General features: G+C 38.8%; 1 protein-coding gene across 2 annotated transcripts in view; it reads right to left on the reverse strand.

Moving 5' to 3' along the window:
- Window positions 1-15,723, reverse strand: part of col7a1l (collagen type VII alpha 1-like) — an 84,329-nt gene that overhangs the window by 39,109 nt on the left and 29,497 nt on the right. For both annotated transcript variants that reach the window (XM_085138398.1, XM_085138399.1), the window contains 33 exons: window positions 14,693-14,806; window positions 14,384-14,533; window positions 13,744-13,881; window positions 13,267-13,413; window positions 12,234-12,353; window positions 11,528-11,674; window positions 10,702-10,992; window positions 10,466-10,605; window positions 9,919-10,042; window positions 9,346-9,489; window positions 9,054-9,241; window positions 7,655-7,735; window positions 7,541-7,558; window positions 7,422-7,445; window positions 7,193-7,258; window positions 6,650-6,730; window positions 6,142-6,168; window positions 5,993-6,037; window positions 5,799-5,873; window positions 5,583-5,678; window positions 5,355-5,381; window positions 5,116-5,169; window positions 4,912-4,983; window positions 4,757-4,816; window positions 4,603-4,638; window positions 4,439-4,483; window positions 4,217-4,252; window positions 4,038-4,082; window positions 2,514-2,585; window positions 2,403-2,435; window positions 418-489; window positions 237-296; window positions 96-131 (listed from right to left, as the gene is read on the reverse strand). In XM_085138398.1, the coding sequence (XP_084994524.1) occupies window positions 96-131; window positions 237-296; window positions 418-489; window positions 2,403-2,435; window positions 2,514-2,585; window positions 4,038-4,082; window positions 4,217-4,252; window positions 4,439-4,483; window positions 4,603-4,638; window positions 4,757-4,816; window positions 4,912-4,983; window positions 5,116-5,169; window positions 5,355-5,381; window positions 5,583-5,678; window positions 5,799-5,873; window positions 5,993-6,037; window positions 6,142-6,168; window positions 6,650-6,730; window positions 7,193-7,258; window positions 7,422-7,445; window positions 7,541-7,558; window positions 7,655-7,735; window positions 9,054-9,241; window positions 9,346-9,489; window positions 9,919-10,042; window positions 10,466-10,605; window positions 10,702-10,992; window positions 11,528-11,674; window positions 12,234-12,353; window positions 13,267-13,413; window positions 13,744-13,881; window positions 14,384-14,533; window positions 14,693-14,806 (2,864 nt within the window). The remainder of the gene's footprint in view (window positions 1-95; window positions 132-236; window positions 297-417; window positions 490-2,402; window positions 2,436-2,513; window positions 2,586-4,037; window positions 4,083-4,216; window positions 4,253-4,438; window positions 4,484-4,602; window positions 4,639-4,756; window positions 4,817-4,911; window positions 4,984-5,115; window positions 5,170-5,354; window positions 5,382-5,582; window positions 5,679-5,798; window positions 5,874-5,992; window positions 6,038-6,141; window positions 6,169-6,649; window positions 6,731-7,192; window positions 7,259-7,421; window positions 7,446-7,540; window positions 7,559-7,654; window positions 7,736-9,053; window positions 9,242-9,345; window positions 9,490-9,918; window positions 10,043-10,465; window positions 10,606-10,701; window positions 10,993-11,527; window positions 11,675-12,233; window positions 12,354-13,266; window positions 13,414-13,743; window positions 13,882-14,383; window positions 14,534-14,692; window positions 14,807-15,723) is intronic.

The following is a 15,723-nucleotide window of genomic DNA, read 5'->3' on the forward strand; positions in this document are numbered from 1 at the left end:
ACTGCTTGTTTTCACCTTGCATGTATTATTTTGACCCATTGTTTACAGAAAAAATAATTCATGAAAAGAACTTAATGTAACCAGTGATGACTCACCTTTTGTCCTGGTTTTCCTGATAAACCAACATTTCCCTGTAAGCAATGAAACTAATAAAACATCTAACAACAACAACACACAGCAATTTCCTGCTTTATGATTCCAGGATGGCAACAGAGTTAAAGAATCAAATGACTCACCCTTTCTCCATTTTCTCCCTTTTGCCCCTGCTGTCCTGGAATCCCAAAACCAGGACTACCCTGCACATATCAAAACAAACCATAACCGTACCATAAAATGATATTCAGTTATTCTATTTGCTCTAATCCTGCAATAATAAAATTGAAATGACCATGATGGACAATGTCTCTCCATAACAACCTTTTCTCCCTCGTCTCCTTGTTCTCCCTTTATTCCCTGAGGGCCTGTGGAACCAACTGGACCGATGTCCCCCTGAGAGAACACATGCACATACATGAGCACATGTACAACAATTTATAAGAGAAGGCGAAACCTCTCTCCACTCTAAATGGACCCTGTGGACTGTCATTAATTATGTGCCATCTAACAGAGCATTCAGTCTCCCTGAAAAAGCTAATGAGAGAAAAATTTTAATTGTGTTTGATAAGCGGGTCCAGGAGATTGAGTCTGCAAAAATACACCAATTAATTAACAATGTTTTCAATTACTCACCTCTGGCTGATTTATTTTAACCCACTTAAGATAAATACGTGCACACAGCTTAGTCTGGTTGAGAAGAAATTAAAAAAGGTGTTACAGCACCCATAGTTTCAGTAGTTTAAATCATTTTACTCAATGATAAAACCTTTACCTGGAACTAATAGTAATTTCCTTATTTTAATCTTAAATGCCTTAACTGCAGACGAGCAGCTCGTACCAACAGAAAAATTTGTTATAATTGCACTTTACACAGAGTTTGCAAAGTCTCTTTGTACGCAGCTGAAAAAGAACAAAATTAAATCATCCAGGTTTCACAGCTGACTGCAACTACCACAGCATGACTTCTATATTAGGTTCTTATCTGTTATTATCTCACAGGTTTGAAACACGTGGTTAGCAACTAGTACAGGGGTGGGCAATCTCAGTCCACGAGGGCCGGTGTCCTGCAGGTTTTAGATGTGTCCTCGAACCAACACAGCTGATTTAAATTGCTAAATTAGCTCCTCAACATGTCCTGAAGTTCTCCAGAGGCCTGGTAACGAACTAATCATGTGATTCTGGTGTGTTCACCCAAGGTGAGATCTAAAACCTGCAGGGACACTGGCCCTCGTGGACTGAGATTGCCCACCCCTGAACTAGTATGATTACTTCATTGTTTCCCATAAAAGAAAAACAACCCTGGAATAGGTGACGGGTACATCAAAAACCACAACTATTACTAACTAGTAAGCATAGATCTAATTAAAAGAAAGTTAATCTATATCACAGCCTCCCTATTGCTGATCTGTATCTGTTAAACTGACAGAGGGACAAATGAAAGTTTATAGAGGTTATGCTCACAAAAAGGGATCCTGTACCACTGTCCAGAATTTATTAGCTCAAACTCAGAATTCTAAATCTATAAAGGATTGTTAAAATCCTGCTAGCCAGCTAACCCCTGGACTGTCCAAAAATGTCTCAGGAAGGAACGAGTATTTCAAATCAAACAGACAAAAACTGTCTGATTTTACTAAAAGTAAGATGCTGAGTGTAGGTAATGAATGAACCCTCAAAATGTTGGCGTCTGCTCCTTGATGACTGTAGTTCCACCAACATGTAACTTTTTCTTTAAGTGCAATGAGACACAGGGCTCATCCAATTACCAGGCCAATGCAGGCTGAGATGGAATTATACAGGTAGCTAGCTGCACCGACTGCTGGTGACAGGCTTTTTCTCTTTTGTGTGCTCTATATCCCACAGCTTTTGATCAGGTAGGCTGAAGTTAGCATATGGTAGATGGTGAGAAAGACACCAGTTTCCCTTTTCAGATGTCAGCCAGTCAAACTGTAAAAGGAATCGCCTGGAAAGGCAGGTTAGTAACACTATGGGGGGATCTCATATGATAAAGGTATAGATTATGGATGCTGTGACTTTAAAAGCACCTTTCTTAACTTTTCCTTATTTAATTAAGAATATATAGTGCCTGATGATTGACTTGAGAACTATCCAGACCATACACTTGATGTCCTATGACAGCTGGAATATCCACTACCTATTACATTTGACATATTTGAAGTCTGTAATTAAGCTGAAAACAATGTTTTGGAAGAATGTTGATGTAGTATACACTGATTGGAAAAATCAGTGGTGAAAATAGAAACAGATCAGCAAAAGTTCTGGAAAAAGCTCACACACTGGTAACTTACCCTGGCCCCCTTTTTCCCAGCTGGACCAATTACCTGTTGTGACAGGGAAAAGACAGTTTAATAGCAAAGCCTCTATATACTAGGTTGAAATATATGAAATGGTTTTCTTACACCCTTCGCCGGGTCTCCAGCAGGTCCTCTTGGACCTTCATCTCCCTTTAATCCCATCGGTCCTGCCGGCCCCTAGAAATGTGAAGGTGAACTGTCAGTGCCACTTCCGTTGTGACCGTTAACTCCAAGCCTCTCTGATAAAAGCTGTTTATTTTTGTTCCCAACAAATCAAAACCAATTTCTTCTTTTTATCATAAAAACTAATCTTGTTGAATGACTACAAAGCGTATTACAAAACACAGGAAGATGGCCCTCATGATGACAGTTTTTCCGGTAGCAATCTCGTCCAAAAGATTATGCTGCTTCAAATTAAAAATCACTGAAGCAGAAAAAAATGACCCATTTGCAAAACATACCCACTGAGGTTTGACAATTTGGCTCGTGGATGTATGCAATCATAACCATCTCTGATAGAGTGTAATCTTCCAAACCCAGAACAAAATGACTTCCTCATTTGTTCATTCATCAATCTAAATGTCTGCTTGGAGACATTAGAAAAAGTTATTAATAGGTTTAAAGCTAAAGCTTTCAGAGCTGGTGCAAATTAAAAACACTGCATTTGTCGCTCCCTTGTTTTTTATATTTCTTTATAGCTTTTGATAAATTCTTTTAACATCTGTTCCAATTTATTTTGATCTTCTCTAATATATGCATATTCTAATATACCGATATTTGGTTAAATGTGTCTCAGCAAGTTGCAGTTTGACGGGATGCTTTAGGTAGCCATCGACAACTGATCACAAATCCCGCCAGGATAATTCTGGCTGGGGTCCTCTTGGCAGAATTTGTAGGATTCATTTCAACTGGTTGGTTTTCTGGCATTTCCTGACTAAGCATAGTCTACAAATTTTCAAAAGGGTTGAGGTCAGGACTTTGGAAAGGCTACTACAGTGTTTGTGTTTGGAGATAGTCCTTCTTTATTATTCCATTACTTGTGCAATATACCAGCACCACTGGCAACAAAACAACCCCAGAGCATGATGCTGCTACCACCATGCTTGAAAGTTGGTGCAGTGTTCTTATGTTTGAAAGTCTCATCCACACTCCTCCAAAAGTAGTAGCAGGATACTTCAGTCTTTGTCTGACAATAAAGATTTTCTCTTTTCTTTTAAACCTCTTAAAACCTTTAAACTTTTAGATCTCTGACATAAACTATATATGTGTCTGCCCAACTTAACACTTCATAGATCTTATCGAGCTCTCTTAATTGTTCCATGCTCTTACCTTAAAACAAGAGCCAATCACGCTAATGAGGTTTCAGAAAAGCCTTTCTTAGCTTTCTATAAGTTAGATTTCCGCAATTATTATGGGCCACAGTTTATATTTTTTTGTGTGTATGAAAGTGTGTCTGTTGAAATGAATGTGTCACTATGTGTCTGTATGTTGAACTGTATTTATTTATCTTTAAACTGTGACTGTGTTTTGAAAAGCATTGTATAATTAAACTTTTATTATTATTATTATTATTATCATTATTACTAATAAATCTTATGCCACATTGTATAAGATACAATCCTCACTCACTGGGGGTCCTTGTGGTCCTATTGGTCCCACCTCTCCTTGGTCTCCCTAAAGAAGAAAGAAAATGTTAACGCACACTTTTTTTTGTAAGCAGCCTTATTCTTGTCAATCTAAAATGAATCTTCACATTCACATGCACGATAATTGTAAAGCAGAAAGAATTTATATGTGAATGAACTCACCTTGTCTCCTGGCTCCCCTTTCATTCCCTTTTTCCCCTGCAGGTATAAATAAATCACTTGCTTTAAATTAATTCATCAATGATTGTTATGCAGTCTTCACTTTTATCTGTGATAAATTTGCTTCATTTTATTAGAAGGAAGTGCAATTCATTTATATGCATTTAAGTATAAAACATGCAGGGTAGTCATATGTGACTATTCAGTTGGTGATAAAGTGCACACCCGAGGTCCAATGATTCCCTGGATGCCCTGCTCTCCACGCTCACCCTTAAAAGACAAAGTGAAGAAACATGTGAACCCACAATAAAGTTTTAACAATAAGGGGGGGTTTAGATTACTTTAGGATATTAGCAAAAATCTGAGTTTAAAAATGTATATTTTGGTACCTTTGGGCCAACTGGTCCTGCTAATCCAATATCTCCCTGCATGACAAAAGTAAAACAAACACACAAATAACCCAGTCTTTAATGCAGTGCAGACTATTCTCCAAAGTCAAGCTGATGACTCAACTCTGTGTCCTTCATTTCTGCTGTAAGGTACCTTCTCTCCTTTCTCTCCATGAGGACCTTGAGCACCTTGTATGCCAACTCCCTCCTCACCCTGCAAGAAAAATTAAATATTACAAACAATAAAGTATTTTTAGTAATTATGCACTTAGGGTCTTTATAAGCACAAAAGCTGTAATTCAAAATTACCTTTTCTCCTTTCTGGCCTGGCAGTCCTGGACCCCCATCAACACCAATGGGACCAGGCAAACCTGCAATGCCCTGCAGCAGTTTGCACATGTGTCAGTTTGCGATGTGAGAGACAAAGCGGGCACAGAAACGTCTCAAATTCTGTTTTATTTTTTTCTTAACTAAGCTGCCCGAACACTATAATTTTATCAGCTATGTGCTTACATCTTTCGCCGGCTCTCCTTTGTCTCCTTTCACGCCCTGCTTCCCACGTAAGCCCTTTCAAAAATAAATGAAATATTATAAGATATGCAAACACAACAAGACATATTATATAACAAAATAACCGAGCGGTTTGAAAATAGGCTGATATACAACATTTATGAAAGTAAATTAAAAGTAGGGATTCTTTTTTTTTTTTGAGCAAATGTATAAAACGACAAGAAGACAGCCTTCATACTTACTTTTGTACCCAGCTCTCCGGGATCTCCCTGCGAAGTGCAAACAGTAGAAGTAGCTTTGTTGGACTGTGCTGTCAAAACATCTTTGTGACTCTTCATACTAAATACTCCAAGCTGTCTTGACATTATATGATGTGCAGTGACAGGCATTATAAAGCATCATGAATTAACAAAGGTGGGGTGTAATTACAATGCCCTTTTTTTTCTTTGCTTCCCTTGAATTTACGTTACCTTGACAGCTATTCCTGGTGGCCCCGGTGATCCTGGCTGACCAGGCAGACCTGGAGCTCCATTGACCCCTGGAAGACCGGGAGGTCCTGGGGGACCCTGTAACATGCAGTTAAAAGTATCTTAAAATGCCTTAAAGATTACCTTTCAAAAACGACTTGTTTAATTGGGGTTTTTTTGGGGTAATTTTTTTTTTTTTTTGCCTTCTCGAAAACTCACTGAAGAGCCTGGCTCTCCTTTTCGTCCGGGCACAAAATTTGCATCCGTACCAGCTATGACGTATCCCGGCTCTCCCTGAGAGGAAGGCAAAAAAAAGACTCTGTTCATTGTTGTTGCAGCATGCAAATCTTAAAAGTACATAAACAGCTGTCTCATAAATAGAAAGCAAAATTAAATGCATTGATTAGACTTACTCTTTCTCCTCTCTGTCCCTTTGGACCAGGGAGCCCAGGTGGACCCTACCATGAAAAGACTGTTTCAAAAATCCTTTACAGTCTCCACAGAATATAGATGGCACAATTCATCAATCTATTTTTTTTTTTTACAGATATTTTGTTCTCACCATGTCACCTGGAACACCTGTAGGGCCCTGGAAATTTAAAAAGTAATCATATTTTCAGGTTCTGATCAGATCAGTGTGACATTCTGTTCTTTATGGATATACAAGCGTGAGAAAAGGAACGTTGTTGTAGCACTATATGCAGACCTAGGATGCACTGGACCACAAATTAAACACAGCATATCAACACAAACACCTCATGCCAACTGTCAAGCACATTGGTGGAGGGGGGATAACTTTGCTCCTTAAGTAGATCAAATGTGAGGCCATCTCTCCAACAGACAAAGCTTGGCCCAAACTGTGTCATGCAAAACGACAATAATCTCAAGGAAACACGTAAATGTACAGCCGCATGGCTGAACAAGGAAATAATCAAGGTGATGCAATGGTCCTTTCGAAGTTCAGACCACAACTTGACTGAAATGCTTGGACCTCAAGAGAGCTGTGCATACACTCTATGCACAGGACTGCTTATACTGCTGTAAAATCATTCTCATATGACTTTAGGTACCCGTTGGCCAGCAGAACCCGGTGGTCCAGTTCTTCCTGGGCGACCTGGCAAACCAGGAACACCGTCAGTTCCAGGAAGTCCCTGTCAAATTAAGACATTACGGTCAGTCCTGAAAGTTAAATAACAAATTGCAGAGGCACACAGATACTACTGCACTGTTAGTGGTTTCGATACAGCATTTAAACATAACACTAATTGTATATACTGAATTCAGAGAGGACAGTACACGGGAACTAATTTAATGCAAATGGTTTAAAAGATGAGGTCTTGAACTCTTACTTTCACATACTTTTGAAGCTGAAATGCTCTACAAACATCTTAAATCATGTTTTTGTTTACATGCAACTCCTGTTGCTATAACTATTTTTGCTTTTTGTCACTAATACTGCATGTGCTAGTATAAGGTAATAAAGGGCAGATGTTGAAGACAACAAATAATAACTAAGGCATTTATGTGTAATGTGCAAAAACAACCTTATTATTATTTATGTACATATATTTATGCACATACAATTAACATATGCTGTATGTGCTGATGCTTACCCTTTCTCCTTTTTCTCCTTTTGAAGATGTGAAAGGATCAAACTCTCCAGGGCTTTGTCTGAATCTCTACAACAACATTAATGATTGTTATTTTTTAAAGGTGATGATAAGTAAAAAAGTGTATCTGAATATACAAGCCAGAAGCGGGGGCAGTGAAAAACTGAATAGAAGGGAGAATAAAGTTTAAGCGTATTATTTAAAAGGCGCTATAAAGTAAGGACAAACATACCAGACCAAGACCCAAACTTTCTCCCTGAAAGAATAAAAGATTATCAAAAAATAAAGAAATAAGTCTATGAAATGTTACAGGAAAAAATGCATCAGTTTCGTCTGAGTCAAATAACTCACCTTTTCCCCTTTTTGGCCCTGAGAAAACAGAAAATTCACATGATTAATCACTGCAGAATAACAAGGTTTAACAAGTCACGATTATAACTTTGCGGGAGAAAGAATCAAACAAACCTTCATGCACTGAGTTAGGCATGGACCCTCGGGCTTAAGCATGTCCTCTGGGTCATCAGTGGGTGTGTCTAGCTGAGCACCCTGAAAATGAAAAAAATAAAATAAAATGAATGCATTACAAACTATTCAACTGACTTTTAAGTAGACTACAGAAGCAGAGAAGGCTCACTACAAAGCTTCTTTGAATTTGCTCTTCAAGATTAATTTGAATTCTTATTATGCAACACAAGGTTGTATAACAAATTTGAGATGTAGTCTGTTTGTGCTACCAAAAATTCTGAATGAATTATTCACTATTTGAGTCATAAAAGTAAAGCTACTGTTTGCAGTGAAGGGGGGGGGGGGATCTCAGAGCTTCACACGTGTAGTCTTGTGGCCTGAAGAAAGAAACTTCAAAGTTAATTGGTTAAGCAGCAGAGGCACCACATGTAGTACCAGTTGCAGAATTTTCCAGTTAGGACACTTTTTTATGCTCGTCGCTATAAGTGACTTGGAAAGTTCTATCTGTGATATTGATTCAGAGAAATCTGAAACTGTTTATCTGCTGCACCTAAAAAACCAAAAAAAACCAAAAAAAAAACAGGTGTGTCTGTCTTTGCCTCCTTTCTTCTAAAATCAAAAATCACCTGCTTATTTTTTTCCTTACAATGTGCAGTTGATTGTTCTCTGGCTACCACACTGCAAGATTGCTAATGTCCTCCGGATATGAACAAGAAAAATACATGTACATCCACACCAAAAGAGGGGCAGGTGCTGGCCCGACAACAAGCAAACAACAAAAGGAAAAAATCAATTGCTTGAACACTGCAGAGCTCCGTTTTTTCCTACTGATTACACCAGGAAATCTATGACGTTTCTACCACACCTGCTCATTTTTAGACAAAAAGTTTCATTATTGAATGTGAAGCTCAAATCAGCAGCATTCATAGAGGCTTTATTTATTATCAAGGTGTGTGAAGACGGGGGACAGTGGAGCCAGCTGCTGAGGATCTATGTGGACAGGTCTATTGTCTTTTATGAAAAAACAGCCTCTCAAAACACATCATCAGAAATGAGTCTGCAGTCACGTCTGACATTAAGTAAAGAATGGTGACGTTTTCTCGCCTGCAGAGCCTTCGTGTGCAAATTTAAAATTAACTGGATGCACCTCTGTGTAATACATGGTCATTAGACACAAATAATCAGCTCCACAGGTGTTTTAGAAGATCCACCTACACATGCAAGTATGTTCACTTTACAGGCACAGTATAAAAGCTGTCCCAATACAACAAAATCTTCTACAACGCATACGTGTATGTATCGCTTATGAACAAAGATTTCCTTCATTTACAGTCATTTATTTGTTTTAGTTCCTTACAGACAGACAAGCAATACCTTTGCCTTATTTTTTTTACCTCACCTCATCTTGTAGTTTGAACTCTGTGACGAGTTCGTCACTACAGAGGCTTCTGATAAATTCTCTCTCCACGGAGGGAAAATCATCAAAAGTTGGTGAATAGAAGATGTTTTTGTAGCTGGTGGGAGCTGCAATTTTATTCAGTTCTTCACGATCTGCATTCGAAACTCCAACTGCCAGGACGCTGACCCCTATAGAGACACAATCATAAGATGATAACTGAATATTTTAGTTTAAACATTTAATGAGTGAAAAATCCGTTCACGTGTTTTGAACAGTTTATATTATAACTCACCCAAGGCACGGGCAATTCTGGAGGGCGGCACCACATTGTCTTGGGCCTTGCCATCTGTAAACAAAACCAGAACATGGGGTACATCCTGCCTCATCCCATGAGCCTCCTGGAACAGTTCTTGCAGAACATAGCTGATGCCTTTTCCTGAAGAACAAAAGCAACAAAAACAACAAAAAAAAAAGTTTTAAGAGGAAGTAATATGACTTTTGGTTAAATTCTGGTAGATTATTTTTGCTAGTTTTCCAGCACTGTAATGAGATTCTTCAGCCATGTTATTATTTGTGGTCTTGGACCATATGAATTCTTGTATCATCTCACTGATTCAACAACTTTTCTTTCTTTCTTTTTTTTTACACAAAATTCAATTTGCCCATGCACAATAAAAGATCATCTCATATGACACTAACTATGTCAGCAGTCAGTGTGCAGGCTTTTGGTAACAGAACTGTGTGACACCTGTTAAAAAGGCTACGGTTTTCAATACAGGAAATAGTAAAAGAGGCTCCTGGCCTACTGAAGACAGCTGGCAAACTGAGACAAAGCATGGTGCACATCTGTGTGAGTATCACCAACCGGTTTTGGTGTTGCCCCCTCCATAACGCAGCGCTCTGAGAGCCCTGAGCACAGAGTTTCTGTCTTTGAAGTCATTAAGGCGGAATTCAATGCGAGGCTCATCGCTGTAATGAACCACAGCTATCTGAAAGAAGATTGAGAGAGTGAGAAAATGCACATCATCATAACAGCAATATAAAGGATTTTTAGATCACAGCTGACGGTGATGAAACTTCATTCTTCAAAACGAAGATCATAAGAACTATATATTTGCTTGTGCTTGCCTCCTTGGCTGACAACAATAATGGCATTATGCCATGCGTCTCCTTTCTGCCAATGTTTGAGTCTGATTCAGCCCATTTGTTGGAGAAGAGCACATTATGTTACTGCTAATGGTCTAAGCCTGCACATGAGACTCACCTTCCGGGCAGCTATTATGACTCAAAAACTGCAATCGAGTCCAATTTGTAATTGTCTAAACAGACTCACAGCCAAAGTGATAAAATTAAACACCTGAAAGTTATATCTTCAGCACAGTACAAAGAAAAGTTTTTACTGAGCAACTAACCTGCGTGCCCTGTGAACCAATTACGGGGAAGTATGTAGCCACTCGAAATATGAAGTCTTTCATCTTCCTAAAGTTGTCAGTGCCAATGCTCGATGACTCATCCACCAAGAACACTATATCCGCTTTGGTCTTACCGCACACTGGACAGAAACAGGACAGAAAACAGTTCTAACTAAAAAAATACGCTACATATTATTTAGCACGAGGGAAAAAATATAAGAGAATCTCTAAAATACCTGGTTGTGGTGGTGTTTTTTTCTCTGTCACTCTACTCAGTGTGGTTAATCGAAAGGACGTGACTGCTCCTGCCTTGCCCTCAGTGACACTTGGCTGAACGTGGGGCTTCTTGGTTGTTAAGGACTCAGATGGAAGCACAACATCAGGGTGCCAGGTGGTCCTCATGGGTGATTGAGCAGTGGTTGTGTTGATGATAGAGGCAGTCTGGGAGTCCCCAGTGATAGGTGGGGAATGGGGGGGCACTGTAGGTGGCACAGGCTGGACTGTTAACGCTGGGCGAGCTGGTCCCACTGTGATACACAGAACCATAACAAATAAATCAAACGCTTGAAGTCTCTGGAGTCAAACAGAGTCTTTGCTGGAACAACAAATGGGATTGCAAAGGAAGCAATAAAACACTGCTGCAGCATTCTTCAGTTTGGGTTTTCAGCTTGTACCAATCTTAGGAAAAAGCTACTGTAGGTGTTCAGTGAATATCAACAAACAGAACAGCTGACAATAGAAAGCTAAGAAAGATGTATTTATTCATGGGTAGTCAGACAAATAGGTTCACCATTTTAAAGCATTCATGAAGTTTAGAATAAGATGGCCATATGAGAGATGTAGTGCTAAAAAGCTTAACACTTAGCTAAGATAGAATTTCTTTTCTTCAGGAAGCTAATTTGAGCTTTGTCAATTTTATGCTTACAAAAATAAAAATACACACACAGTATAGTGTGATGTGACTGTAGGTATTATAGCCTGATCAGTGGATGTATTAAAGTAAACAGAAGGATCTGAAGTGTACGTCTGTCATTCAGTCAAACAACTTGGAGAGAGTCTTACATATTCTCTGATACATGGTGCTTATAGGCCCCTCCACCTCTCCATACAAAGGTCTGATGGTGAAAAGATATGTTCTGCCATACAAGAGATCACTGATCTTATAGTAGGTGAATCCAGGGCCAAGGAATTCTGTTTTTGTGTCGAACACTGAAAAAAACATACAAAGAAAACATGGTGTTGCAAAGTGATCACTTGTGACAGTACGGTTTCAAGAAATAAGAAATAGGAAAATAAATCTTTATACTAAAATGGATTTGAGTGTATAAAAAGGAAAGCAAACAGTATTTTTTAATAACCTGTAAAATAATGTGTCAAATCTACAAGTAACAATGATATATCTGAACATCTGGTGACAAATTACATGTACGGAGACTCTGTAAATTATGACAATATTACTTTAGGAATTTTGTTAATAAGATTTTTCACCTTATTAACAAAAGGGTGCTTATGTTGCCACTTTATTCACAAAAGACATATCATGGTTAAAACACTTTGAAATTATACCTGGCATGCTGGGATACTTGTGTTTTATTCATGCAAATATTGCCTTTTCAGACCAAGACCTGCTAAATAAAAGACTGTTTATGGCAAGTCTCTGTATGCAGTGTAATATAATTTACATAATATGTAATTCATCTCTGGAGCCTAAAAGAAAGTTGCATGAATTATAAGAAGGTGCTTTATCAAGTTGTGGTTGCTTACTGACCTGAGATGTGCCTCCAGGAGAGGCGATATCCTGAGGCACCAGCTACGCGTGTCCAGTTCAGAACAGTACTGTTGTCTGTTGTATTCAAAGCAACAAATCCTTCTACTTTGGGAAGATCCACTGAAACACACAAAATAGCTCTGATGAATAATGACATAAAGAAACAAGTGACATTAGGTGGATTTATTAAATCATACGTCCTAATGAATATAAACTTTAACATTCCCAGTATTAGGCGCATATATGTACATAAAAGGGTTTTTTTGCATCCACCACCTTAGATTTTAAATTAGGCCATCAATATGTGATTGAAGTGCAAACTTTCAGCTTTGACTCAAGAGGTTTGACAAAAGTTTTGAATGAATTGTTCCTGAAATACAACCATTTTTAAACATAGTGATTTTAAGAGGCTCAAAGTAATTGGAGAAGTGTTTCATAGCCTCTGATAAAAGATTTTGAGTTGACTCAAAGTGTTTAACTTGCATTTTGGTAGCTGCTCATTGGAACTTTCAATACGAGGTCCATAGAAGTGGTGATGCAAGTGAAGGACGATGTGTCTACTTGAGAGATAGCAAAAGGTTTAGTGGCCAAATCAGTAATCTGCACTGACGGACTCAGTAACACCATAAGGCCACACAGAACACAACTAATATGGATGAACGCAAGCTTCTTCTTTTGTTTTTGCTCAAACTGCAATCTTTTCAGTTATGAAATACAAAACTGAATTTGGGAAGGGCCATAAATAATGAGCAACTGAAGGTGTCTGTAGTAAAGGCAAGAGGAAGCAAAGCATTTGGTGATATCTATGGAGCATAGGCTTCAGGCATTGACTGCAAAGAATTTTTAGAAGTACTGAAAAACAAACCTTACATTTAAGTTGATGTTGTCCAATTACTTTTAAATCTACTAAATTCTAAGCCACCGTAGTGGCATTTACACATAATCTGTTTAAGGAAACTGGTGAAACATATATTACTGTACATTTCCCTGAAACTCAGACTGTTCCCTACTACCAGGGCCAGGCAGGACTCACAGGTACGTGCTGTGACCAGGACAGCGCTTCCTTCCCTGCTGCCCACCATGGAGGACACCTGGATCTTGTAAGCTGAGCTCTCTCGCAGGTTGCGGATGGTGTAGGAAGCAAAATCAGCCGATACCACGTGGGACTTCTCATCACCCCCTGGTGCACAGAATAATTAAATCCAGCATGAAAGTGTCAAACAACCATGTTTGCAGTCATTTACGGATGAAACTGTTATACAATGAGCCACAAGAGTCTAAACTGAGGAGTGGTAACTCATTATGCTGCTATATGCTGTAATTGGAAAATACTGCAAAAATCCAAGACATGCTTAATATTTTCATCGACCTAAGTGAAAATGTTTTTTCTCAGCTTCTCTGATCCAGAGATGTAAATGCAGTTGTAATTCTACTGTATATTATGTCTACTTGTTCATAGCCTGAGGCGTTAGAATACACATTTGGGTGGTTTATTTATGTGGTTTCTTACCAAGAAATGGGATCCAAGAGATTTTGTATCCAGAAGCCCCTGGTGCTTTTTTCCAAGATAGTGTGAAGGAATTTACTCCAATGTCCTCAACCTTCACCTCCCTTACTGGCTGGATTGGATCTGACTCTGACACTGCAGCTAAGCATAACATAACATGACCACAGGAGATGTTAATCCAGGTTTTATACCATAAAGCTGTGACAATTTTTTTTTCACATCACAATGCATCAAGGACCCAGAAATCATAAAATATGCGATTAAAATATCTGAAAAAATTGCTGATGTGACTTTACTTACCCCTCCCTATCATTTTACACTGTAATAAACTTAGCACTTGAAGCTCAGAGTAACACTCTGACAGTGACAGTGATAGAATGATAGCAGCCCTGCTGACTTGGACTCAGTGACACATACTACAAGTGACAGCAGCAGGAACTGTGGTTAAAACGGGAAGACCAAAGTACATGACATGTCAGTCAAACACCGACACTTACAAGGGTTTATGTAGCACAGATTGGGGAACTTTGCCGTACCCTTCCCATTTAATTACGATGGGGGCACAGCTGCACAGAGCCATTTTAGATCTAAAGATGGCTCATGATAAATTCAAAGTCACTGAGACGTCACATATGTTTTGTACCTGTGAGCTGAGATAAGGAGATTTCTGGTCCCTCTGAGTTGCCATACACTGCACAGATGGTGACTGTGTAGGTAGACTGTGGATTCAGGTCTTTGAGACGATGGAAGAGGATGCTACGATCCAGGTACTGGACTTGGGGTTTGCTATTATCTGCAAGCATCAGACAAAAAACAAAAAAACAACACAAATTATCTATCTATCTATCTGTTGTAAAGATAATGTATGGTAAATAGAGAGTCTTTAATTGGGCTGGCATGCTGGCATGCTTTAAGATGGTGTAATGGGAAGGAATAGGTATAAATATATTACCTGTTTTCCAAGAGAGTTTGTACTCGGTGGCTCCAACGATGGGACTCCACGCCACATCTATAGTGGTGCTTGTGTAGGATGTCACCTTGAAGTTCGACACATAACCCAAAGGAGCTGAAAAAATGAAAGAAAAAACATCAAGGGCTGATCTTATAAATACCCTGTTTCATGTAAAAAAGATGAATCACAAATCTTTGGCGTTTTTGATTTCCTCATCGTGACTTTTTTTCTTAAAGCCCATTTTGAAAGTTGCAGAAAGTCTGCTGATCACTAAACGCACTGCTCATTTCAGTGTCAGGACACCAATTCATTGGGTGTGGTTACACATGTAACAGAGATCAGTGACGATGTGTGTGGTCATAGTTAATACAAACAAAAAGGTCTGTTTAGTATGTAGTGTTACCCCCAAAATTAGTTGTGCATTGCACACTGAATTCAATTCTCTCCTCATGAACCATTTACATATCAAAATTTCTTATCAAGGTTTCAAGGTTTGTTTGCATTCATGTTTATAAGGTTTAATGTTTAGTTTTTAATATTTTTCATCCCCGGCGTTGTTGGCTTGATAGTGAAAGCTTGATATAAGTGCTCCTGGATATCAGTGGAATGATGTGACATCATTATTCGGACTGAGTGTTACATCACCTGTGTGCATGCACCCACAACAGACAAAACAGAGAACAAATAATGGGAACAGCTCCACAGCTCTACTGCTTAGAGACTGTGCAAGCTGGCATATCTGAGTACTTTCAGTAATACAGAGAAGTTTGAAAAACTATTTAGCTTTCTAGTTTCAGTCATGAAAAAAAACCCTTTTAGACTTTAAGAGAAGTGACAGAAGTAGGAACTGTGGTTGAAATGGAGTCATTCCTATGCCCCAGGGGTCCTATGTTCCTGAGCTCTAAAAAGCACATAATAGGAAGCTGGAAAAATGCATATTTTCCAGCTAACTAAGCACCTAATGTGACTTATGACTTATGGGCTATTGTGGGTACGCGTCAAAAAGGTCTATAGAGTGTTACCCAGTGTTT

This window comes from Neolamprologus multifasciatus, chromosome 17, assembly GCF_963576455.1.
Source record: "Neolamprologus multifasciatus chromosome 17, fNeoMul1.2, whole genome shotgun sequence".
Taxonomy (NCBI): Eukaryota; Metazoa; Chordata; class Actinopteri; order Cichliformes; family Cichlidae; genus Neolamprologus; species Neolamprologus multifasciatus.